The 26,468-nt window shown below is 30.6% G+C and overlaps 6 protein-coding genes across 7 annotated transcripts in view; 4 read left to right on the forward strand and 2 right to left on the reverse strand.

The window, feature by feature from the left end:
* LOC130895473 (purine nucleoside phosphorylase-like) overlaps nt 1–26,468 on the forward strand; it is a 320,652-nt gene that overhangs the window by 88,992 nt on the left and 205,192 nt on the right. The window lies entirely within an intron of this gene.
* Nucleotides 431–4,464, reverse strand: LOC130895461 (zinc finger protein OZF-like). The gene is made up of 2 exons (XM_057802755.1): nt 4,116–4,464; nt 431–2,607 (listed from the first exon to the last, which is right to left on the reverse strand). Exons 1-2 carry the CDS (start codon nt 4,357–4,359, stop codon nt 1,154–1,156), a joined length of 1,698 nt encoding a protein of 565 aa, XP_057658738.1. The 5' UTR covers nt 4,360–4,464; the 3' UTR covers nt 431–1,153.
* On the reverse strand, nt 5,019–18,132 carry LOC130895463 (zinc finger protein OZF-like). 2 transcript variants are annotated; one of them, XM_057802759.1, is made up of 3 exons: nt 18,087–18,132; nt 8,341–11,114; nt 5,019–7,383 (listed from the first exon to the last, which is right to left on the reverse strand). In XM_057802759.1, the coding sequence occupies exons 2-3, from the start codon at nt 8,642–8,644 to the stop codon at nt 6,017–6,019; spliced, it is 1,671 nt and encodes a 556-aa protein (XP_057658742.1). In that variant the 5' UTR covers nt 8,645–11,114; nt 18,087–18,132; the 3' UTR covers nt 5,019–6,016. The 2 variants fall into 2 exon arrangements, with proteins under 2 accessions (XP_057658742.1, XP_057658741.1); XM_057802758.1 differs by lacking the exons at nt 5,019–7,383; nt 18,087–18,132 and adding an exon at nt 12,722–13,108 and having other exon boundaries at nt 8,456–11,114.
* On the forward strand, nt 13,301–16,346 carry LOC130895475 (uncharacterized). The gene is made up of 4 exons (XM_057802784.1): nt 13,301–14,023; nt 14,358–14,508; nt 14,614–14,849; nt 15,879–16,346. Exons 1-4 carry the CDS (start codon nt 13,840–13,842, stop codon nt 16,100–16,102), a joined length of 795 nt encoding a protein of 264 aa, XP_057658767.1. The 5' UTR covers nt 13,301–13,839; the 3' UTR covers nt 16,103–16,346.
* LOC130895458 (zinc finger protein 883-like) lies at nt 18,719–24,154 on the forward strand. The gene is made up of 2 exons (XM_057802749.1): nt 18,719–19,094; nt 20,399–24,154. The coding sequence occupies exons 1-2, from the start codon at nt 18,815–18,817 to the stop codon at nt 21,862–21,864; spliced, it is 1,746 nt and encodes a 581-aa protein (XP_057658732.1). The 5' UTR covers nt 18,719–18,814; the 3' UTR covers nt 21,865–24,154.
* LOC130895465 (zinc finger protein OZF-like) lies at nt 22,878–26,216 on the forward strand. The gene is made up of 2 exons (XM_057802761.1): nt 22,878–23,000; nt 24,415–26,216. The coding sequence occupies exon 2, from the start codon at nt 24,427–24,429 to the stop codon at nt 26,059–26,061; it is 1,635 nt and encodes a 544-aa protein (XP_057658744.1). The 5' UTR covers nt 22,878–23,000; nt 24,415–24,426; the 3' UTR covers nt 26,062–26,216.

Genomic DNA, 26,468 nt, shown 5'->3' on the forward strand with positions numbered 1-26,468 from the left:
CGTTGCCGAACTACCACCCTATCCCCACCCTTTTCTTGATAATGACTCCGAAGTGAGAACCGAAACGTCGAGAATTTTCAAAATTCCAACGCGATTCAATGCGTGAACCTAGTTCTTTTATTCATAAATATTTTTGATGTTATAAATTAATTTTCGAAATTGTATTCTGCTGTTCCTCATGAAAGAAAACAACTACTTCCCTGGCTAATGCATCGACGGTTATTGAATTACATCTCCTCTGAAGAGTGTGATGTCAATCGACCTTTTTGTCGATATTAAACATTCCCTATGGCTGTAAATTGCAAAGAGAGGCTGTAACTACTGACTAGTTTCGACGTTATTACGTGTCATCAGAGTGGTATAACAACTTTTATTTTGATATATTTTACACACCTCATTTACTATTTCATTCAATTACCGATTTCTTATTTCTTGTATCTCTTTTATACTGTTTTGTTGCTGAATTATGATTACAAAATTGTTTTTGTTTTGGAATGAGTAAATTGTATATAATCATCAATTCAAATTTTCCTAAAAAATCCATATTTTTAACGTTGACTTGCTAGAATTAATATTCAGATTATGATATCAAAGAAAAAGAAGAAGAATGTATCCCTACATTTATTTTCATTTTATATATTCGATTTGGCTCATTTGTGCAAATAACATTTATTAATTTGATGTAATTCAGACAAAATGGATGTGGAGCAAAAAGTTGTCAAGGGAGAAATCGAGTTGGCAACCCACTGTCATATTTTCGAAAAATTTTGTCATCACGGTGATGCTAGAGCAGGATACACATACACCGGTATGCCTATGCGCAGGCACGCGACATCTGTATCGCACAATGTGACGTCACGTTGGAATCAAAATTTAATGTGATGCGTGGCATTGCAAAACTCTTTACCGTTTTTTACTGATAAGGAACAGAAATTTTATGAGCGCGGAATCATGAAGGTGAAAGAAAGATGACAAAAGGTCATTGAGCAAAATGGCAAATATGTAATTGATTAAAAACTATTCTTTGTTCAAAAAAAGTGTTTTATTTTATACTACAAAACTGAAATTACTTTGTCGTTAACCACTTGATGAATATTTTGTCGCTATCACTATTCAACGTACACAAGTCAAATTGATGGATGCTAAACGAATGTTACGTTCGAATGGCTTCTCTGTGACAACGCGAATGTTTATTCAATTGAAATTTCCGTGTAAAAGTTTTAAAACAGATTTCACATTTATATGGTTTTTCTCCCGTGTGGCTACGACAATGTCGTTTCAAATGACTTTTCTGTCTAAAAGCTTTCATACAAACGCCACATTTGAATGGCTTTTCTCCGGTGTGACAACGCAAATGGTCATTCAAATGGTTTTTTTGTGTAAAGGCTTTCAAACAAAGGTCGCATTTGAAAGGTTTTTCTTCTGTATGACACCACATATGTTCATTTAAACTACTTTTCTGGGTATAAGCTTTCAAACAAATAACACATTTGAAGGGCTTTTCTCCTGTGTGACTACGCAGATGTTCAATCAAATAACATTTTAATGTGAAAGATTTTGAACAGGTTTCACATCCGAAAGGTTTTTCTCCTGTGTGACAACGCATATGTTCCTTCAAACGAATTTTCTGTGTATAACTTTTTAAACAAATGTCACATTTAAATGGTTTTTCTCCTGTATGGTTAGGCGAATGTATTATCAAATGATTTTTCTGTGAAAATTTTTTCGAGCAAATGTCACACTTGAATGGCTTTTCTCCTGCGTGACAAAGCAAATGTTCACTCAAATGACTTTTTAATACAAAAGTTTTTAAGCAAAAGTAACATTTGAAGGAATTTTTTTCTATGTGGATAAGTGAATGTCGTTTCAAATGATTTTTCAGTGAAAATGATTTTGCGCATATGTCGCATTTGAACGGTTTTTCCCCAGTGTGAATACGTAAATGTGTATCCAAATTATTTTTCAATGAAAATGTTTTCAAACAAACGTCACATTTGAATGGCTTTTCCCCTGTGTGGCATCGCATATGTCGTTTCAAATTATTTTTCAGTGAAAAAGCTTTTGAACATATGTCACATTTGAATGGCTTTTCTCCTGTGTGAATACGTAAATGCGAATTCAGATTAGTTTTCCATGTAAAAGTTTTTAAACAAATGTCACATTTGAATGGTTTTTCTCCTGTGTGAATACGTAAATGTGTATTCAAATTATTTTTCAATGAAAACGTTTTTGAACAACAATCACATTTGAGTGGCTTTTCTTTAGTTTCAGTTAATAAATCTCCATTTGAATCACTTTTCCCCAATTTTTGACCATCATCTAAGCTCATCTCGAAATTATCAATAAAGCTGATGTCTTTTTCCTTTTTCAAATCATGTTCTACTATTTCAATTTCATTTTTAACATCTTTATAAAGAATTCTGGAAATGGCAATTGTTTGCCTCTTTCTACAATTTTTCTGGTGTAATTTCTTCTTAATTATATAATGCTTTATAAAAAAGTGACAAACAAATTCTTTTAGTTTCGTGAAAAAATTACCACAAAACCTGCAACTCATAATCCCATCAATAATATGTGGATTTAGGTGTTGTCCATTTTTAAGGAGACCTACAAAGAAAACTATAGTTGTTATTTGTTAAGAGGATAAAGCATTTAAAAGTCCTATGAAGAATGAAAATCACAACTGAAGTATAAAATCTGTGGAGAAATTTTCATCTGTGCTCTCATTTCCTTCCTCATTTTATTTTTATCCGCAGTTCTACAGCAGCAAGGTGGGGACTCAACTAAACCCAAAGGAACAAAATTGGAATTTCTAGAACCGTTGGTGATATTCATACTTAACACACTTTTTACACTACCACTACACCAATACTCACAATTACACTCACACGCGTTTCTGTAATCAAGTTATCATCTCCAGAGACTGAAGGTAAACTAAAACCTAATAACTTGACTTACCTAATTTATCCACCAATAAACCTTTCCTTGCGAAAATTAATTCCAGACAGTGTAATTGTAAGTGTTGGTGTAGTGGTAGTTTAAACAGTGTGTTCAGGCCGAACTATCAGTGAGTACAGTGGGCTGGCCTGAGAGTGCTGTGCCATAGACATTTCTCTGATCCAATATCGGAAATTACTATCACTCATTTTTTGTTTTATATACCAATTCCAAAATAATTTCTTCATTTATGACAATTTTCATTCCAAAATTCTTCTAATAGCGAATCACTTTTTGGCACCTTTCTTTAGGGCCTCTAGTTCTTATTTTTGCCTCCTTGCCTTGCTTCCTGCTATGTGATATATAATTTTCTTCTCTACCTTTTCCAGTATTTCTAGTGTTTTACTTATATCTTTTAACTTTTAGTTCAGAATCCTTATTGTTCAAGACTTAATTTCCAAAAGTTTATTATCAACACTTGCTTGTTGATCTTTACTATTGAGTATTTTGAACTTGCTTTTTTACTAATTTTACAACTTTTTAATCCATGCTCGTTCCTTTCACCAACACATAGTAGTTTAATTGTCACTATCCTTTGTGATTTGCTAAAACCTATCCCTCAGGATAGTTATCATCCAAATCAAATTGTCAAGTTTTAAGCTCTTCCAGTTTAATTATTTATATATACTGATCTGAAAAACTTCGAATATTCATACCAGTTAAGTATTGACTGAATCAATTTAGATTTACTATGATACAATTTTACCAGATAACTTAAAATAAAGTTTTCTTATGGGTTCCAATAGTAAAATTTGTGGTAAGTTAACATAATAATAAGTACAAACTTACCTATCAAGTACTGATTATTTGAACCAAAAATAGTTATTGATATGTGCTATATAAACCAATTAAATCTAGGATAGAATTCAAAATATAATCTTTATAGTTCAGTGAAAAAGTTGATTAATTTTATAAACAGAAGAGCAATAATTGAAATGAATAGAGGTATCAAGGTAAAGATAAAATATTGTAGAAATTGCTGCTATTATAAATTTTTAAGCTAATAGACTGCATGGCTTTAGAGATTACTCATTCTTTTTAATAACAGTTAGATCTCTGTATATAGTTTCTGGCAAAAAATATGTAACCATAGACAGTCGATACTAAATTCAGCTCACCTTTTGATTTAGTTTGCCTTCCTGTCTTCCCTTTCAAATATCTAAATTTGTTTGGTATATTGATTATATTAATTTCATTATGACAGCTGTTCATTCTAGTTTTTTCTGCAACCATAGATTTTCCGAATAATTGAGCAATGTTTAGTTCATTATTCATTTCTCGTTCAATACTATCAATATTAGTATCCCCATCTAAAACTGCGATCTTATATTCATCATCATTAAATTCTTGTTTAACATCCATTTTACAAACAAAATCCTTTTAAATATCGATTTCTTCCTTCACTTTCTGCTCTGTATCTATTTTACATATTAACGATACAATGAACGTTGAAATAAATTCTTCTTCTTTTTTATATCTTGTAAATTTTTAGTATGACAAGTTACTACTCTAAACTTTTTTCAATCACCGATAGAAATGTGATATAATGAACTTTTATATTTAATAAATAATTTCTTGACCTAGTTGTTACATATTTGTTTTGATTTTCGTTATCAATTACTAATTAAAGATAGAGGGAGCTTCTTCTGAAAAACCATCGGTATACCTATATATGTAATACTCCTATATGGACAGTTGGTATGGGAAAAAAACGTCCCTACGTTGCGGCGCCGACAATATTCGTTTTCTCTCTCATTAGAGACATTTTATCTATATTGCGCATGCTTGAGAATGCGCAGAACCGAGCTGGAACCTCGGAGGATACAGAAATCGTTGTCATTCGGTCTTCCTTAGTCGAAACAGCTTCCACTGAACATAGAATTAGAGAGGGAAAAGTAAATGTGCTCTCATCAGAAAACAAAATATCTTCTAATTGGATCACATTGTTATCTAACAAAAATACGTTCCCTATCGAAATCGTAAACTCCTGATTTGGTATTATTTCATAGGGATGTATTTCATTTTCTTTCATTATTCGATTCTTTCCATTTCTTTTAGTCCTTTGTTTGTGGTAGTACCTCATGTAGTTTCTTCCCTCTATTCTCAATCGCTTTTTTGATTTCGTCCTTCGTTTCTCGACCTTATCGTTCTGGCTTCTGGTGTTCTCCTTGTAATCCTTTTCACATGTCCGGACCATTTTCTTCTAAGTATTGTTCTGTAGATTTTGTATTTAATGTTTGCTTGTAAGTTTCGTTTTTTATTTTGTTCTAATCGAGTCTTGTTTTCCAATTTCTGGAGGAATCTTATTTCTATTATTTGTATCTTTTTCCCAAGTCTTTCGGTCGTTGCCATGTTTCGAAACCATATTGTAACGTTTTTCGTATTTATTTACACTCTTTCTATTCGTGAGGTGAATTAATAAATACTAAATACGTTCTTAATTTATTTACACACTATACAATACACTTATAATAATTTACTTATAAATAATTTTTGCGATTACTTTTACTAATTCGTTCTTTTCACTACGAGTATTTATTTAAAACTAAACTATCTGCGTTACATTACGTACTTACATACTTATCCAAAAAGAATTTTCTAGATTTAGAACAAAAATAAACAAAACAAATAAATAAATAGACCTTCCTGGAAATTACTCAAAAGAAACAATGTAAATAAACCGCTTGCTATAAAAAATTATTTACACTCAAACATCAAATGTATCCTGCTGTACGCGCGTTTACCAAATTTTAGAATTCCACTGTAGCTAGACAGGACAGGCTCTAATATCGAATCACCAACAGAAGAGGATCCATTTGATTCCAACGAGGCGACGATTACTTTATGTCCAATAAGAGGTCCACTCTTATTGAAATGAACATTTTCTGTTACACTTCCTATATATTTTGATTAAATACTAAAAATAAATGTTCGTTTGTAATGTGCATTCTAGCACAAGAGCTGTGCAATTAATTTTAAGTATTTAGTAAGAGAAATATTTGGAAAGAATCAAATTTCACTAGTTATCACACTTGAACGGCTTCTCTTCTGTGTGAGTATGCAAATGTATATTCAAATTATATTTTCTAGAAAAAGTTTTCAAACAAAATTCACATTTGAATCGCTTTCCACCACCATCATGAGTAAGCAAATGTGTAACCAAATGATTTTTCTTTGGAAATTTTTCTGAACAAATGTCACATTTGAATGGATTTTCTCCTGTATGACTACGACGTAAATGTCTATTCAAACAATTTTTCCAGGAAAATGTTTGTAAACAAATATCGCATTTGAATGGCTTTTCTCCGTGACTGAGCCAAAAATGTTTATCCAAACAAGTTTTCCACGGAAAAGCTTGTGAACAAATATCACATTTGAATGGCGTTTCTTTCCTGTGACTTATATTATGTGTACTTAAATTACATTTCCTTGAAAATGTTTTTGAACATATCTGACATTTAAATGGTTTTTCTCCTGCGTGAATACGTAAATGTTCATCCAAATAAGATTTCTTTGAAAAAGTCTTAGAGCAAATGTCACATTTGTTTGATTTTTCTCCAATATGACTAGCCATATGTCCAATAAAATGACATTTCAATGAAAAATTTTCCGAGCAAACTTCACATTTGAATTGCTTTTCTCTTTTGCGAATAAGCAAATGTTTCTTCAAACTACTTTTCCGAGAAAAAGTTTTCAAACAAATATCACATTTGAATGGCTTTTCACCTGTGTGACGACGCAAATGTGTATTCAAATAATTCTTATGCGAAAAAGTTCTCGAACAAATATTACATTTAAATGGCTTTTTTCCAGAGTGACCATGCAAATGTGTTTTCAGGTTACTTTTCCATGTAAAAGTTTTGGAGCAAATATCACATTTGAATGCCCTTTTCCCTGTGTGAATAAATAAATGTGTTCTCAAATTTTGTTTCCATGAAAAAGATTTTAAACAAATATCACATTTGAATGGTTTTTCTCCAGTATGAAAAGGCAAATGTGATTGTAATAGATATTTCTTTGAGAAAGTTTTTAAACAAAAATCACATTTGAGTGGATTTTTTTTAGTGTGAGTGAACTGACTGCCATCTAAACTTTTTTCAAAAGTATCATTGAATATATCTTTTTCTTTTTTCAAATCATGTTCATTGATTTCAATTTCATTTTTAACATTTACAGTAAGAATTCTGGAAATAATAGTTCCTCGTCTACTTCTGCAACTTTTCTGGCGTAATTTCATTTTGCATAGTAATTTCATATTCGTACAATGATTAGTAGAAAAGTGGTAAACAAATTCTTTTAGTTTTGTGTATAAATTTCCACAAGATTGACATATTATAATCCCATTAATAGTATCTAGATTTAGGTATTTTCCATTTTTAAGTAGTCCTGCAAAAAAATTATGGCTGAGTTTTCAAAATTCCAAAATTGTGAATTGTCTTCTTTCACTATATCACTAAAATAGCCACAACTTAGTTCTGACTATTTTAAATCAATTAATTTTCATTCTAAATCCAAAATTATTATTTAAATGTAATTAAATATCCAATAGATTCAAACCTATAGAACCATGAGATTTACAAATTTATCTACTAGCTACCGAGTATTTAGAAGGAAAATAGTTTTTAAATGTGTTATAGAAACTAATTAAATACGTGATAGATTTCATAATATAATCTTTATAATTCATTTAAAAAGTTTGTTGTTCATTATATGAAATATAAGGGCTAAACTTCAAATTTTGAACCATCAAATTCAATGTCCATGAGGTAAGGAGTCTGTAAACGAAATTTTAAATAGCTTTTGAGAAAATAATTTTTGAAAATGTGAGTTCTTCAGCTTTATGTGAAAAGGAGCGCCATTTTGTATTGTGTCGTGCATGGAGTGTCCATTAATCATTTGAGGGTCGGATTATGTTATTTTTTATTGTGTTACGCCCTAAATATGACAATTTATAGAAATTATAGTCTTAATTAAGGAAATTTTCTGAAGAAGATTATTACGATTATGATGCCATACTTCAATTTAGTTTTATATTTTCATTTCACACATTTGTTATCCATTTGGTCACAGAGTTGGTAACATTATACTTATATTTTAAATATTATTCATACTTGTATGTTTTTCCTAATTATTCCTCAACGAACAGACTATAGGTATTAAGAGAAAGATATTGTGAAAATTGTTATTCTTATAAATTGTTAAGTGAGAAAACGAAACTGTACCTGTAGGGATAGAGATCACTTACTATTTCTAATAACAATTAGAAAGATTGAAATAATTAGCATAGAAACTACTAACAAAAAATATATTACACAAAGATACTCAATACTAACTTCAACTTACCTTTCGATTTAGTTCGCCTTCCTGGATTCCCTATAAAATATTCAGATTTGTTTTGAATGTTAGGTATATCAATCTTATGAGAACTGTTCCTCCCTGTTTTTTCTGCAGCCATAGATTCTTCAAATAATTGATCAATGTTGAATTCGTCTTTTACTTCTTGTTTAATACTATTAATATTAGTATTCACATCTTGAACTGCGGCCTTAGATACATCATCATCACTCAACTCTTGTTTAACATCCATTTTCCAAACAAAATCATTTTGAATATCGATTTCTCTCTTAATTTGTTGCTCCAAACTCATTTTGCTTGGATCATATAATATTAGTAATTAAATTATAGCTATTTGAACAAAAAAGTCAACAATATTAAACACAAATATTATAATGGTGAAAATTAGTTCTTCTTCTATTCCCAGATCTTCTAGTCTAGATCCGTAAGTTATCCAATGAGAATTAACTTTCTCATCTCAAGTCCCCGTTAGAAAGATCGTTCTTTAAAAAATTTGAATAGAAATTTCAGTACCTTAGAACAGATCAGAATTTTATTTTGTTCTAAACAAAGTCAATACCAATATACTGCTTGTACTTATATATACTTGTGTTGGAAATAATACCAAAAGCTCATGAGCCGTGTGGCGACATCTATGTTCATTTATTGTAACCTAACGGATGTATTTTTATTTTCTTTCCTTTTTAGTAGTAGTTAATAAACACATTGAATACCGTCAACACGTTGTTTGTTTTTTCAGTACCTTTTTGAACGTTTTACCCAAAGCTAAATTAGTTATCTGCTCAAATAAATTAGTAATAACAACAGGGACAAGTTGAAACTTGCAAGTACCAGCTGATTTGTTTATTATTCTTTAACTGTCGATTATTTCTTCGGCGTTTATGATTATAGTATATTCATGAAAAAGATGATTTTGTGGAAGCGAAGAAAAGGCAAAAAAAAACGAATAACAAATAGAGGTTTTCAAAAAACAAAAGTATCACAAAAAAATAGAAATTTGCCAAAAGTTATAACAATTGATTATAATTCAGATATTGATATTCTCTGAACCATCACTAAAAGATGGATTTCAGATACCGGTTATACTGGAGGTGCAAGATATTCGAGTGATGGAAAAGGTAAAAAAGTAAATTCGGTTTATCCAATTTGTCAACAAAGAGAGGTTCCACTTTAAAGTTGCCACAATATGATCTCATAACTCTGACCTAACCTGTTTAATTCAATAAAAAATAAAAAAAATTAAATATAATACCCGATTTTGTGACAAATGTTGATATAAATATTTCAATTGAACGATGAAAAGTTTGGCCACTAGAGCCATATCAATAAAAAAATCCGATTCAAATGATTTTCAGTTTCATATTTTAATCACTTTTCTTTTATGTGACTACGTAAATGTGTATTCAAATTATTTTTCTGCGAAAAAGTTTTTAAGCAAACGTCACATTTAAATGGCTTTTCTCCTGTGTGACTACGGAAATGCTCAATCAAGTGACATTTCTGTGAAAAAGTTTTCAAGCAAATGACACATTCGAATGGCTTTTCACCTGTGTGAATACGCAAATGTGCATTCAGATTATTTTTCCACGAAAAAGTTTTCAAACAAACGTCGCATTTGAAAGGTTTTTCCCCTGTGTGACTACGTAGGTGTTCAAACAGATGACATTTCTGTGTAAACGTTTTTAAACAAATATCACATTTAAATGGCTTTTCTCCTGTGTGACTACGTGAATGCTCATTCAAATGACATTTCTGTGTGAATGATTTTGAACAAACATCACATTTAAAAGGCTTTTCTCCTGTGTGACTACGCAAATGTGTATTCAAATTATTTTTCTGTGAAAAACTTTTAAAGCAAATGTCACACTGGAATGGCTTTTCTTTTGTGTGACTTAGCAAATGTATATTCAATTGAGATTTTCTTGGAAAACTTTTGAAACAAATGTCACATTTGAACTGATTTTCTCCTGTGTGACTATTTAAATGCAAATTTAAATTATTTTTATGTGAAAAAGTTTTTAAACAAATTTCACATTTGAATGGCTTTTCTTTTGTGTGACTTATCAAATGTGTATTCAATTGAGTTTTCCGTGGAAAATTTTTAGAACAAATATCACATTTGAATGGCTTTTCTCCTGTGTGACTATGCAAATGCGTAGTCAAATTATTTTTCTGTGAAAAAGTTTTCAAACAAATGTCGCACTTGAATGGCTTTTCTCCTGTGTGAATACGAGAATGTGCATTCAGATTATTTTTCCACGAAAAAGTTTTTGAACAAATTTCACATTTGAATGGTTTTTCTCCGGTGTGAATACGCAAATGTGATTTTAATAGAGTTTTCTTTGAGAAAGTTTTTAAACAAAAGTCACATTTGAGTGACTTTTCTTCATTGTGAGTAAATAAATGTCCATGTGAATCACTTTTCTCCAATTTCTGACCATCACTTGAACTTATCTCAAAACTACCAGTTACTCTGGTATCTTTATCCTCTTTCAAATCATATTCAACTATTTCAATTTCATTTTTAACATTTTTGTTATGAGTTTTGGAATCCGCAAAGTCAGTTAGTTGCTTTCTTCTGCAACATAGATATTTATTTTTAAACTTTGTTTTACTCTGTAATTTCTTCTTGTTCATATAATAATTTGTAGAAAAGTGTCCAACAAATTCCTCAAGTTTTGTGTATAAATTTCCACAAAACTTACAGATCATAATCCCAGCAATAGTATCCAGATTTAGGTGTTGTCCATTTATCAGAAATCCTGCAAGGAAAATTATAAATGGGTATTCAAAATTTTAACAAAGTATTATGATAATACAATAAACATGATTATAATGTGAAATCTTCAAGGTAGAATTTGATATAGTTTTTACACTGGCTTAAGCTGATTCATCTAATATTTATTTACAATCTAAAAAACCGTATAAGGAAATAATAGTATGTAAGATATCGAACAGTGAAATAGATAAAGTCATAAAAGCTGATTATTGAGAAAATGTAGGATAAACTAGTTTTTTAATGTCTAATGATTGGAAAAATAACATATTTGAAAAGAAAATCAAACAAACTGGTTTACACATTTAACATGAATGGAACAAGATAGATTAATAAAACAAATATGGGAAGCAAGAACTATAGAAAGGAAAAAGGGCAGACCAAGAAAAACATGGAAGGAACAAATAGTAGATATAGGAAAACACACTCAACAGACAAAAAATCAAAGATCATATCATTAATTGTTATATTTGAAATAATTCCAACATTCTCAAATTTTCCATTTTTAATGTCCATTTTTGTCAGCATTTCATAGTTTATATGTTGCTTGTATTCGTTATAATCAATTTTTATTGGCACTGTACCACTAATCTTAGTTCAGATGTTATCATTGGGTTCTAGATATTAGATTTACAGGCTCTTGTTAATAGTTTCTTTATGCATTTCCATTCTTTGTTATTGAGTACCTCTTATCATAATGTTTTTTCTTCTTCTGCAAGATATAATAGATTTTGTCCATTAGCTGTATTGGGTTTTTCAAGGGCCCATTCTTTTACATGCTAATTCAAAAATACTTAATATCTTGTTCTATGACAGTTTCAGCTACAAATCTACTGTTAAGACTACAATTCATTAGTTTTTTGACATTTGTCTTTCTATTATTTATGTTGTTTTTATTCTATTACCACTCTCTACAATTTACAAATTGTTTGTTGTACTCTGTTTTTACTTCATTGCATTGCTCCCTTCCTTGTAATATTTTATTTTCTTTTTCTCATTTTCAAGTATTACTATTGTTTTATTTTCATATTTTGTTGTCTTTTATTTCAGTGTTCTCTTTCTTCATATCAACATACCTTGAAAACTTTTTATTGTTTTTTTTAATCTAAAGTAGGTACTTATCTTTCAACTTGCTTTTATTCTAATTTCATGTCATGTTATTTCTCTCATCACCTCAACAACTAGATCCAATTGATCTCCTATTTCAGTGTTGTACTTATTATATTATATACAACTATAGGTTGACAGTGAAATTTACAGATTTATCTACCAATTGCTGAGTATTTGAACCAGAAATAGAATAATAAAATCAAATGAATACCTGCTAGAATTCATAAACTTTTATAGTTCAGTTAAAAAGTTTTATTTCAAATTTTAACAATGTGAGCAAGAAATTAACTTGAGTTTTGGTAATGTTGTTCATATTTATTCATTTATAGTCACCTCAGTTATTCCCAAATGAACAGGTATTAAGAAAAAAATTTTTAGCAGTTGTTTTTTTAAATTCAGCTAATAGATAAAACTGTACACACAGAGATAGATTACTTATTGAGATATTTGGCAATCAATCAATAGTAAGTGAGTATAACTCACCTTTTGATTTATTTGGCATTCCATAATTATTTTTAAAATATGTAATTCTTTTTCGGATATTGCGTATATTACTCTCTGTTTTGACTGCAACAATAGATTCTCCGAATATTTTCACTTGATTTAGTTCATCATTTATTTCTTGTTTAATAATATTAGTATTTACATTTTGAAAAGGGCTCTCCGAAACATCGTCACTCATTTCTTGTTTAATATCGATATAACAAGAAAAATCATTTTGATTATCGATTTCTCCATTCACAACTTTTACCTCCAAATCCATTTTATCTGTACTATATCATATTTATCATCATTTAAATATAAAAATAAATTAAGCAATTGCTTTGGTTATAAAAAAAGTGAAAATTGATTCATTCTTCTTCTATTTCTATATCATAATTTAAATTTATAATGTAGGAAGTTATCATTGGAAAAAGTTGGGTCATAGACAAATCTTGATCTATATTTTAGTACGCGTTACTAATTGTAAAACAAAACCAAAATTTGTTCGAAAGATTTATTAAAATTTTCATAATCATAAAACATAAATTCAATAAACAAGGCTAGTAATCTGGAATCACATATTTTTATTGTCCAAAATTTTTTACAAGTACAGTTTAAATTCAGTTACACATGATATAAAAATATCCAAATAACACAGCAAGCGCTATACTAGAAAAACAGCAATTGAACACAAATAATTTATAGCTATTTGGCAAAGCAGCTTCTGTTATAATCCCAGACATCTAGTACTTGCTCATAAAACTTATAGCTCTGCTACACTTTTTCTTTTAACTAACCTGACCTTAATTTGCAGATAGTACCTATATAGAAACAATTAAAGAAAACATTTTGTAAAAATTAGTGATGTTTCAAACTAAAAACATAATTAATTAGTAATATTTTCATTCCCAATTGTAATGCTTTGATATGCCACTGTGTGCTACTCGCTTTGGGCCAAATGGTAATAGGCCAGCATTAAAGATTACATACCCTCTCTTTTTCGTAGTCCAAGGTTTAGGTTATGTTATGTTCTGTGAATTATATTTTTTTTGTGTGGCATACATCGTTATTTATTTCTTTATGGTGTAAAATTTTGTTAGGAAAAGTTATTGATAATTATGTCGGAGCAGTATATATCAGAAAACACACAGTACGAAGAGAACTCTGAAGATATTGCAGGTCTCCTATTAGAATTCATACAAAACTATGAATTTTTGTATGACATGAAAAATAAAGATTATAAAAATAGCAGAAAAAAAGAAGATGCATGGAAAGAAATAGCATCTATATTAAATATAAGTGGTAAGTCATTAAACGGTAATTTTTCACGATGTAACGACCAATATAAAATATACCTATACCTCGTTGTTTTTGCGAAATAACAATACCATGTTTATGTTATATCAAAAGCTGCTGTTAATTTGAATTTAACACCTAGAGTTCTAAATTTATACTTATGAGAGTAACGTTGGACTCCAGATAAATTTGATAGAATCTAATAGAGTCCGTAATTTTTTCTGCAATAATTTTTTTTTTAAATTTCCAGATGATTACTTTCTTTCAATAGAGCCAATACCTAAATAAAAATACAAACTATAATAAAGAGTTTGGAAAAATAATATCTCAATTTTTTAAGTGGATCATTGTCAGAGATTATGGAAGTCCTTGAGGGACAAATACACAAGGGAGAAGCGAAATACAGGAAAATCAGGTTCTGCAGCTCCCAAATCAAATTGGGTGTTGTTTCCGAAAATGTCCTTCTATGGAAAATTCAGCAAACCCAGACAGTAAGTTCATTTCTAGCATTATTATTAAAAAACCATAGTATATGACTACTCATATTTTTGGTAATTATGTTGAATTATTCCATTATATATCCATTATTTTTATAGAACATTCACAAGTAGGTCAAGACAAAACTTGGTGCTAAAGAGTCGCCCTTCATCTTCATGCAGCTCCGCTAGCAGTGGGAGATCAGTTTGGAGCATGCTGCTGTCTCCAGAGCCTCAGGGTGCAAATGAGGGAAAAGAGGAGACTTTAGAGAGGGGGGATTTGGTATGTGATAATCCTGGTTCTTCCAGGATTGGACAAACTACTTTAAAAACATCCCCACAAGGTGTTTCTAAAAGTAAGTTATTACAGAGTTTTTGAAATAAAGCCAGCATTTGATAAATCCAGGCACTATTTTGATAACTTTACATGTGTTTTTTATTCCAAGTTATCAGTAATGATATTCATGGGAGAGACTGTGATACTGCTTCCCTAATTATAGACCTAACCATTTATTTCACTAAACTATTCAATTTTTTTACATGGTGTTTATCTGTGAATAAATAAATAAAAATAGATCAAATGTCATTCTAAATGAATCCACCCAGCAAAAAATCTGTGTCTTGTTTTTTTTCAAACTCTATAATATCATTCTATATTCAATTTGAAGAAATATGGCCACTTTCATTTTTCCGAAAAACGTTTTTCGAGCCCTGTGGCGCCATATGGAAGTCTACTTTGTGAATACGCTATTTGAGCATTTCAAGTGGTACACTCATTTCAAATGGCCGCCATTCTGGCTCAAATTTACCTTTGGGGATCAATTTTTCTAAATAGGCGTTATTTACTCTTCTTTAATTAAAATTTAATCAAAAATTAATCGGGAAATCTGAAAAAACATAAAAATGACTTTTCTCAAAAACCTCACCCTTAATTTGCGCAAATTTTGGATATGTTTTTCAGGAACCCCTGACCTACCTCTTTGCCAAATGGCAGTTAACCAAAATGCCCGGTTCGGAAAATATGTCAATATGTCCTAACGAAAATGTTGGTTTTGACCTATCCAAGTCTCACACACGTTATGTATTTTACTCTCAGCGCTTATAATGTGGGTAAAACTAACAACTCCATCGTATTCTACGTGAAAAAATACATGGAAAACATGTATCTTTTCTTTCTATTAATTCTTTGCAAAATAAATTATGGAAGATATAAATTATTACAAGCTTTAGAAATACTAGATTTTTTTAGGGATTTGTAAACGAGTAGCGTCTGACCAGTGCTACTTAAAATGTTTCTAAATAGAGTGAACTTGAACATATGCAATGTTACCAGAATATACCTGGATCTATTAAACCCTAGTGTATAATTTGGACTTTTTCTTCAGGAAAAAAGAGAGTTGCAGATGAAGAGGTTAATCAATTTTTGGAACTGGGTAGAAGCCTGTCTAGTTGCAACAACACTATCCATAGGAATCAAACCAGGCCAAATGATTCAAATAGATCATTTTGCGAGTATATCTTTTCTGTACTAAATGACAATCCTCCTGAGAAAGCAAAAGAAATTAGGAGGAGGTTCCTACAAATCCTTTTAGAAGAAAACATAAATTAATTAAAAAAAAAGACTAACGAAATAAACTTTTTTAGATATACCATGTACAACAATAGCAATTGTAGGCATTAAAGGAATACACAAAACTTCAAAAAAACATTAATCAATCCTACAATATAAATATTAAAATGAAGCTACATACCCACCAAAAATAAAAGACCAATACTAAAAAGTTCCTTTGTGTCACTTAAAACTTTATATCCGTGAATATGCAGGTTAATAAAAATAAAGTATATGAAAGTAATAGTCTGGTCAATATAGAAAGTTTTAAGATAACAAAAATTCCGGGAGAGCCAAATATTGGTGGAGAGCTGGGGTTTACCATTACAAATAAAGTTTTAAAAATCCCCATCAATCCTATGTATACTACAAAATTTAATCGGGGTTTAAGGTCATAATTTGAGGTTATTTGGATTTTTATCAAAAAAAACCTCAAACCAAAGTAGTAGATCGTAAAATTCTCTACAAAAATGATGCTCATTATTTTTTCCTAAGAGTTACCATTCCTGAGATTCTAAGAGTCACATTACACATGTTTTAATTTTGCCAAAGCATAGAAGCACAATATTCTAGTAAATGTTGCTACCTGTGCTAATATCTACTAGGTTCTCTTGCTCACCAAACAACATTAAAAAAAACGCTAAATATAGAATGGAAACAATACAGTCGAACTCCGATAATTCGAACACCGATAATTCGAATTCCTCGTTAATTCGAACTTTTGCGTCGGTCCCTTGACATTCCTATTACTAACACATGTAAAAAAACCTCGATAATTCGAACTTTTGAAGTTCGAATTATCAAAAAATTCGTATTTTCTGTGTTAATTACCGAAAAATTCGAATTTTTGGCGTTTAAATAATTGAAAAGTTCGAATTTTTGATGTTCGAATAATTGAAAAATTCGAATTTTTCTTGTATAAATTATGTATGTACAAAGGTATTAAAAAATTCGAACTGTTAGTGTTGAAAAAAATTGAAAAATTCGAATCTTCAGATTCTAGGTAAGACGACGATATTTTGTCGAATCACTCGATTTGCTTTAAAGGAAAAAATCGTCAGCATGAAGCAATCTAGCATAGCTGATTTCTTTACAAAAAAATAAATATATGTATTTTTTTTTATTTTAAGATAAATAATCGGTCCTTTTTAGGACCAAAAATTCTTCAAACGTATACAAATTATTATTTTAAATAAATAAACATGTTATATACCCATAACATATTTATTTATTTATAAAATGGAAAGATGCATCGAAATGCATACATATATGTATGTAAATGTGCACAACTCCGATAATTCGAACACCTCGATAATTCGAACTTTTGCTATGGTCCCTTGCAGTTCGAATTATTGGAGTTCGACTGTACTAATAAATCCAAAAAATAATCAGACTTTAAACAGAGACGAGATGCAAACGAAGTGTCTACCAAAGATTACTTAGTTTCAGAATCCAGATTGACAAACATAAAACAACAAAAAGTAAGCTTTTAGATTTGAGCCACCCACAGAGATAGCGTTGAAAATCGTCCTAAACATCTCGTAATCCAGTGCACAGACCCTGGTGTCTACCGCAGAACATAACTTAGGATATGTTTTATGGTAGACACTTCATAGAACACGAAACAGTTTTTTATAAACACATGTTCTCTGGTACATATATGTACAAAAAATTATCCTAGCCAATAAACCAACATGCTCACATAAGCAATTTTATTATGCATTCTTCACTAATTTTTATTATGTATTCTTCAGTAAATTCTATAAACATATCGTGAAATTTGTTTCGTATTTGAAGTAGACATAAAAACACCGGATGGTGTTTTCCCTCTATTTTTAACCTTTACACTAAAAACAAAAAATAAAGTACTTGCAAATGAACTTTTGATCAAATTATAAGTAAGATTCGTAGATAAGTATATAAACAATATGATACGTTTCCAAGGGATATTTGTTACATAAACAATATAAAAATGCGCAAATACCTTAAATACTGTTAGTTCTTTCCGTCACACGTTCACTGGTACAAATTCATACCATATTTTGACAGCTAAACATCTGTTTCGATATAGATGGCGCAACATTATACCGAAGCTCGGGACTCATTGCAGAAAACATTCAGAACAGAGAAAAGCACCGTAAGGTTGATATTCCGCTGTATAATAAACAGCATATAGACTATAATAGCAAGGGTACATATATGTACCAACGACCGTTAGAGAATTAAAGTAAACATTTAAAGAAAATTAACCTAAAAAAACTAAACGTCCTTTAAAAGGATTCAAAATACAAAATTTTAATTGTAAAAAATGATCAAATCTAAGTTAATTTTTAAAATAAATTTGATTGGGTATACAATGTTGTTTTTCTTACTGGAATAATAAAATAAATCACCAAATATACTTATGGAAGCAGTCATTATTTATTTACAGAATTTATAGTGAAACATACTGAAATAACGTGTTTCTTCACATCAATGCTATCCAATGACAATTTAAAAATTTTATTCAACTTCTAAATCAGTCCTCAAACCTTACGATAAAAAGAAAACTTGAAAAAATCCGGACAACCGGATTAACCCGTTTATAATTTTTGAAAAGGCCTTATGGAATTGCCTGTCAGTTGGAGAGTGTCATATAGTACAATTTCGTACTCTCTAACCTAAGTTAACGTCGGTGATTATTATTGTTTTTATTTTTTTCTTTAATACCATATGATGGAAGTAAAACAAGAACAATGGGATATGGATATTAAAGAAGAGAAATTAGAAGCTGCAAAATACTTTTTTGAGAAAGAAAAGGAAATTTTCATCAAGGATAAAAACAATGAATCAAATTGTGTTGTTAAAGCCGAATTAATTTCAGTAAAACAAGAAACCGATGCCGACTATTTACATCAAACATTTATAAATGTGAAAAGTGAGAATAACAAGATTATTCAAGGTGTGAATAAAAACTATGTTCGATTGAAAAACGCCAAACAATCCAGATCGGGTATGTAAAACCGTTTTCATTTACTACATTGTGATTATATTGATTGGTTTTGAAATTGGTATTGAAATTGAAATTTACATTAATTTTTGCTTTTAATGAAGGAAAAGTATATAGTTATAGCTGCAATTAACCTCTATTTCGGGAAAAAGGCGTATATAGTAAAAATCTGAAATTATTGGAAGGAAATAATGGCTTTATGTATAATGAATATGGTGAGTGTACACTGTTTCTATGTATTAACACTAATACTCGTTAAAATATGTATGTAATACATAATAAGCAATATACAAGGCTGGTAAGAGAAAATGGTGAATTCAACTGAAACACAACAATCTACTCAGGTAGTCTAAAAAACAATAATGAGAGAGGAGAGAATGCCGAAGAGACATTAACAGTGCTATTACCCATGGAATTTTTAAAAGATGCTATTGACACAGGAATCCGAGTTAAACAGAAGTGATTGCACGATATTCAAGGATCAATAGAGAGAAAAAAATAAGATAAGATTCACGAATCATTCAATCCAGAATACCATTGCAGTGATCACTGAACTGCTGGCGCAAGACTTGAAAAATGGGGAATTACAACGGACATTATTACAAAAAGTGTAACGGAGAAGTGACGATCGAGTATCTGCTCTGCCGGTGCCCTGCTTTGACGAAGAGACGGCGTCAAATGTTGGAGGATGACGATTGCCTCGAAAAAATAGCAGAATTGGAAATAGAAAAATTGGAAAAACTCCATTCAGAATTGGATATTTTTTGAGAAAACACTTAAGTAGAGTATTTATATTTTATTACAATCTGATTATAAAGATCAGTAACTAATTTTTTTCTAACCTAACTTAACCAAGTGCTAATTCTTACATGCTAAAATCCACGGTGGGGCAAAATCTGATTTTTATGAAAAAAATCAAAAACCATTGATTTTTTTGAAAAAAATCACGATTTATTACGTTAATATTATTAATTATTGTTAATTATTTTGATGTATAAGTCTAAAAATTATAATTTGCAGCTCAAAAACTTGTGACAACGTGTGATAATATTTCTCTCGAGGCTTGTTTTCCTTTTCAGCCTATAAATGGACGCTGCCCAACAATTTCACATATCTCAGTCTAAATGAGGGATTAGAGGGAAAAAGGAGGGTGATTAGCGAGTTAACTATGTTTCTAAATTGTGAAAATCAAAAGGGTCTCACGCCTTCGAGTGCATAATGATATATCTAGATAGGGGTTGCTCTCACTAACTCAAATTTTATATTTTTTTCTTCAGTTTTAGTAGTCTACCATTTTTTATTTGCAGGATCAACTTTGCTCATGAAAAACACAAAGCACTGGATCTTACTTGGAGGTATTTTCGTATGTAAATTATGTGGAAATTTGTTCATTAAGAAATTTGAAGTTCTTCACCACGCTGCACTACATTTTGTTAAAAAAATAAGTGTGAATGCAAACATCGATAAGAAATTGAAAAATCCGTTTCATTTAAAAAATGTAAATCGCAGAGAAGAAACCACAAAACCAGTGAAAACCGATAAATCAAATGATTCTTTTAAACAAATAAATATCAAACTAGGAGATGGGGATTCGGAAAACGAGAATTCAAAATATGAATTTTCTTCTAAAGTTTTCTTATCAAAAAGTAAATTGGTCAAACAGAAAAGTAATCAAGTTACCGACAAACGATACGAATGTGTAATTTGTTCAAAGTCTTTCAAAATATCTAGATCTTTGAATATCCATATGCTCAGTCACACCGGCGAGAGACCATTCAAATGTGACGTTTGTTCAAAATCGTTCAAATCTAAATGGACGTTGGTGTTGCATACGCGAATCCACACTGGGGTAAAACCGTTTAAATGCGAAATTTGTACTAGATCTTTCACCCAACAAGGAAATTTCAATAAACACGTGCGCGATCACGCGCAAAAGCCATTCAAATGTGAAATCTGCTTGAGATTATTCGCAGATGAAGATGGTTTGTTTAAACATATATCGATTCACGAGGAAAAAAAACCAAACAAGTGCGACATTTGTTCGAAAATATTCGCGTCCAAAGGTAATTTAGTCCAACACCAGCGTTGTCATACCGGCGAAAAACCGTTCAAGTGCGAAATTTGTTCGAAAGGATTTTCAAACGGAAGTTCTTTAGTGAAACACGTCCGAGTCCACACCGGCGAAAAACCGTTCAAATGTGACATTTGCTTGAAAACGTTCAAACGAAGAGACAGTTTAAATTACCATTTACGTTGTCACAACAACGAAAAAGATTTCAAATGCGAAATATGCTGTAAAGCTTTCGCACGTGCGGACACTTTGGTAAAACACAATCGGATTCACACCGGCGAAAAACCGTTCAAATGTGATATTTGCGCCAAAACTTTTTTCCAACGAGATAATTTAATTGATCATACGCGTAGTCATACCGGCGAGAAACCGTTTATATGTGGAATATGTTTTAAATCGTTCGGAAGGCGAGGTACTTTGAATATACACATACGTACTCATACGGGCGAAAAACCTTTCAAATGCGATATTTGTTTGAAAACGTTCTCTCACAAAACTAGTATGCTTCAACATGTACATATCCATACGTCTGAGAAACCGTTCAAATGCGATGTTTGTTCCAAATCTTATAGTATTCGAAGTACTTTTCTTCGGCACGTACGTGGTCATACAGGAAGAACTCCCTTCAAATGTGAAATTTGTTCAAAATGTTTCACTTGTACGAATAAGTTCGTTAAACACATGAATACTCATTGTCTTTGAATTGTAATATAGATTCATATATTGGAAATTGCTACTTAGTCAAGGGTTTTCCAAGGAGGACTCGACAACTTTTTTTCAAAATAAAATGAAAACCTTTTGAGATATTTCAAAAACTTTATTATCGGGTTGAAGTACATTCAACCACCTTTAGTTCTCTCAATATCTATTCAGTTGCAAGTTCTTGATGATTATACCAACATTCGCATGTATCGCAAGGTATAAGTCTTCTCTAACTCTTCTTTTGACTTGGAGACACCTTTTTGCTATCGATTTTTCGCCCTGTATGATTTGCCCTTTTAGTATTTAGCTCTCTTTTCAGAAATTCCATCCATACCACTAGAAAAAATCTTTACGCCACCAACTTCCGGCTTATCAATATTTTTCATCAAATCCACATCTTCCAAGTTCACCTATTGATACGGGACACTTTCGATTGTTTATCCAAGCAGAAAACCCAGCGTATCTAGCAAATAGACTCAAACTTAAAAGGACAAACTATCCAAACTTATTTTGTTCCAAAAACTCCGACATCCCTATATGCCAAACAGGCTCTTTCCAAAGGCTTCAATTACACTATCCGTACCCATAGAAACCATCATTTGTCAAACAGAGGTCATCTCTGAACTTCCTTCCAACCAAGCTGAAATTATCTGGCAATCAGCTGCTGGTGATGTCACTATATAGTAAACACCAGATGCGGGCCGATTGTCATTTAATTTGTTTTGTTTTGACCATCAGTACATCAGCGATTCTATTTTCTTATGGTTTATAGACAATTGAAAACGAACAGTTTAAACTTATTAATACTAGAAGCAACTATTGTCAGTGTGACCAACGCGCATCAAAGCTTTAGAAAAAAAATAAAATTAAACAAAGTGTATTGGTTTGTCTCGTTTATATATTTCCATGAAAATGTGTTTACACCAATTCGTTCGGAACTACCGTTTGTTCCAATCATTACACTATTAAATTAAACTTGTTTATGGTAATACTTCATGTACATATAAAAAAGAAGAAGAATGTTTATATGTCAAAATATATGATATATTCCAGTTTCAATAATAAAGGAATATTTTATGTTGAAGAGCATAGCATTTGTTAAAGCAGAAATCAGCTTATGAAAAAATAGCTCAAAGGTTAGTGAAATTTATTTAGGTTTAAATATGTATCACCGAAATGTATTCATCTTTATATTACTTGGTTTAGGGTGTCTAAATAATTACTTAAAAATTCTAGTGTTTAACTGCTCGTAAATTTTATTTTAAGAATTAATTTTAGATAAAATACTTTTCACTGATATGGTCGGTATGATATAATTCTTTAATAACAAGTTTTCCTCCACAAATTATTTTACTACCATGTCTAATTATTCCAATTAGATATCTAGAAATTCATTTTATGTACCAAGTATGAAATGATTTAGCTCAAATAGTAGTGATAATTTTCAATAAGAGAAAACATTAATTTCCTACAAATGCAATAATATTAATGGTTTAATTAGAATTTATGTTTATGTCTAAATATGTTATGAATATATATCAGATAAGTAGATATCATGACAACTTGAAAATGAATGTATTTATGTACATATACTGTTGTCTGATAAACAATGGGAAAAAATACAAAAATCTTGATCTTAGTTTTCGGTATTATACATTAATATTTTTGAATGTAACACTTATTTCACTTGAAAATTTTAATGTTTGATTGCTACATTTTAGGTTCTATACTTTGTAGAATTTTTTGCTAGAAATAACTTTGTAATATTAATAATGGATAAATTGTCTTTATACTGCAAATTTAATTATATATTTTAATAGGGATTTTCTTAGATAATGAATTTATTAGTTACTTTGGCATCAATTTTTTTTTATTTATCTTATAGTTAGTTGTAACACTTCTATAGCCAATATGATTCTATCCCGTATAAACAGGTAGGCTTTTCAAACACAATAAGAATTTTTGATAATTGTGTAATTGACAAAGTTACAGAAAAAACAATAAGTAAGTTATACAATTAAACAACCTATTTAAAGTCTTTTAATAAAAAAATAGTAAACTAAAACATACTGCAAGTGATCATATTCCTGAAATATTTGCTGCAGCTTTGTTTTGTGTGTTTTATTTGTGGTATATTATAGTGCCACTGATTTGGACAAATAACGATACCGCGCCGCGTTTCGCCCAGGATGTTTACGTGCTGATCACGCACTGATCATTGCTTTAGTTTACTATTTTTCTTTGATAAATAAATTTTGGCGTCGATGAAAATAAATTATCAGTTTTACTACATGGTTGTATTAATATAATTGTAGGACTAATTTTATGTTTTGTGGTTCATGTTATACTTGAATTTATATTGAATGGAGTAAACAACAGAATTAAATCATATTGAATTAGTGTGTTAACCTTAAGAAAATAATAACTGCGCCCCCATTTAACTGTAACAATACATTGTACCCCATAATATGATCGAAATGTTTGACTTGATATTTTAATGTTGAAAAATAACCTTGTTGTTTTAAAATTCGTTTTAATATTTTTTTCTAGGATATTCATAAGATGAAAAACAACAAGGAAATGAATACTTCTGATAGGATCAGGATATGCGAAGTTTGTGGTAATATCTATATTAAAGCAGTAGAATTTTTCTGTCACTTCTCAACAAATCATATTGTAAATCGGAAGAAATTACACATCAACAGAAAAATCACAGAAGAAATTATTCCTAGTAGCACTTTCATTAATTTTAAGGCATATGTAAAAGAGGAAATAGTTGAAGAAAATTTACAAGAAAGTGGAATCGATAGTCAGTTAAAACACATTAATTATTCAAATCCTTCTCCAGATGACGACTGGATGTGCTCTTGTTCTAAAATTCATAATAATCTAGTAAAATGTGAAATATGTTCAAAGAATTTGAAACATAAAACAATTTTCAATAGACGTAAGAAACTTTTGGTTACTAATTTTCGGTCTTACAGTCAAAAATCGTTTAAATGTGAAATTTGTTCAAAATCCTTCTCCACAAAAAACAAATTAACTATACACATGCTATATCATACAGGGGAAAAACCATTTGGATGTGAAATATGCTTAAAATCTTTTTCACATAAAAGTAACTTTATGAGACATAAGCGTTCGCATAAAGACAAAAATCAATTCAAATGTGAAATTTGTTCGAAGTTGTTTTCACATAAAGCAAATTTGAATAAGCATATGCGTTGTCATACAGGCGAGTCACCATTCAAATGTGAAATTTGTTTAAAATCGTTTGCACAAAAAAATCATCTAACCTCACATTTGCTTTGTCACACTGGCGAAAAGCCATTCAAATGTGAAGTTTGCTCAAAATCTTTCTCGCAGAAAAGCATTTTGACTGTACATTTGCGCATCCATACAGGAGAAAAACCATTTGCATGTGAAATTTGTTCAAAATGTTTTTCACATAAAAGTAATTTCATGAGGCATAAGCGTTCTCATACGGACGAAAAACAATTTAAATGTGAAATTTGCTTGAAACTGTTTTCACATAAAGCTAATTTGAAGAAACATACGCGCTGTCATATGGGCGAATCGCCATTCAAATGTGAAATTTGTTTTAAAGCTTTCGCACAAAAAAATCATCTAACATCACATTTGCTTTGTCATACAGGAGAAAAGCCATTCAAATGTGACATCTGTACAAAATGTTTCACGCAGAAAAGTATGTTGACTGTACATTTGCGAACCCATACAGGGGAAAAACCATATGAATGTACAATCTGCTCTAAAAGTTTTTCTTTGAAAAATGTTTTGAATGTACATTTGCGCACCCATACAGGAGAAAAACCATATGAGTGTACGATCTGCTCTAAAACTTTCTCACTTAAAAATATTTTGAACGTGCATATGCGATCCCATTCAGGTGAGAAGCCATTCAATTGTGAAACTTGCTCCAAAAGTTTCTCAAATAAAAGCAACTTGAAAACTCATATGCGCAGCCACACCGGCGAGAATCCATTCAAATGTGATATTTGTTCAAAAACTTTTTCACAAAAAATTACTTTAAAAACACATATGCAGACTCACACAAGAGAAAAGCCGTTCAAATGTGAAATTTGTTCAAAAACTTTTTCACGGAAACTCTATTTAAATAAACATTTAAAACTTCACGGAGAAATCATTCTCAACGAGCCAAAGTCGATTCAAATATGATTATTTTCATGCTGTAGCAAATGTAATAAAAGTTTCCGGAAAAACTTCGTTGTCTTCAATATAATTAACTTAGAATGTAGTTGCAATAGAAAACACAGATTTTATAATGCTTCAATTGTCATATGTTATTTCAATAAATGTCAAATTATAACTTAGTTATAGCGTACAAGTTTGATATCCGAAAAAGTATATAGGTACGAGGTCAAATAACTAGAGGACGCCTTAGAACGGTGGGGTCTCGTTAAATTGAAAAAAAAAACTCCGACTGAGTGCTATAAATTGTTGCGAGAGGCCTACGGGGAGAATTCTCTATCTCGTGCGTGTTTTTGAGTGATGAAAGCCCTTTGGTGAGTGCAGAGAGAGCACTGAAGATGACCAGCGCCCAGGTCGCCCTGTGACTCCGGAAG

The sequence above is a fragment of the Diorhabda carinulata genome, chromosome 6 (genome assembly GCF_026250575.1).
Source record: "Diorhabda carinulata isolate Delta chromosome 6, icDioCari1.1, whole genome shotgun sequence".
NCBI lineage: Eukaryota > Metazoa > Arthropoda > Insecta > Coleoptera > Chrysomelidae > Diorhabda > Diorhabda carinulata.

Excerpts from the sequence above, each read along its gene's own strand:
- LOC130895461 (XM_057802755.1), bottom strand. The coding sequence starts at position 4,359 with ATGGATGTTAAACAAGAATTTAATGATGATGAATATAAGATCGCAGTT. Across the intron at positions 2,608-4,115 it reads AAGGCAAACTAAATCAAAAG|GTCTCCTTAAAAATGGACAA; the intron begins GTGAGCTGAATT and ends TTTTCTTTGTAG.
- LOC130895463 (XM_057802758.1), bottom strand. The coding sequence starts at position 13,001 with ATGGATTTGGAGGTAAAAGTTGTGAATGGAGAAATCGATAATCAAAAT. Across the intron at positions 11,115-12,721 it reads AATGCCAAATAAATCAAAAG|GATTTCTGATAAATGGACAA; the intron begins GTGAGTTATACT and ends TTTTCCTTGCAG.
- LOC130895458 (XM_057802749.1), top strand. The coding sequence starts at position 18,815 with ATGATGGAAGTAAAACAAGAACAATGGGATATGGATATTAAAGAAGAG. Across the intron at positions 19,095-20,398 it reads CGCCAAACAATCCAGATCGG|GATCAACTTTGCTCATGAAA; the intron begins GTATGTAAAACC and ends TTTTATTTGCAG.
- LOC130895465 (XM_057802761.1), top strand. The coding sequence starts at position 24,427 with ATGAAAAACAACAAGGAAATGAATACTTCTGATAGGATCAGGATATGC.
- LOC130895475 (XM_057802784.1), top strand. The coding sequence starts at position 13,840 with ATGTCGGAGCAGTATATATCAGAAAACACACAGTACGAAGAGAACTCT. Across the intron at positions 14,509-14,613 it reads AAATTCAGCAAACCCAGACA|AACATTCACAAGTAGGTCAA; the intron begins GTAAGTTCATTT and ends TTATTTTTATAG. Across the intron at positions 14,850-15,878 it reads CCCACAAGGTGTTTCTAAAA|GAAAAAAGAGAGTTGCAGAT; the intron begins GTAAGTTATTAC and ends CTTTTTCTTCAG.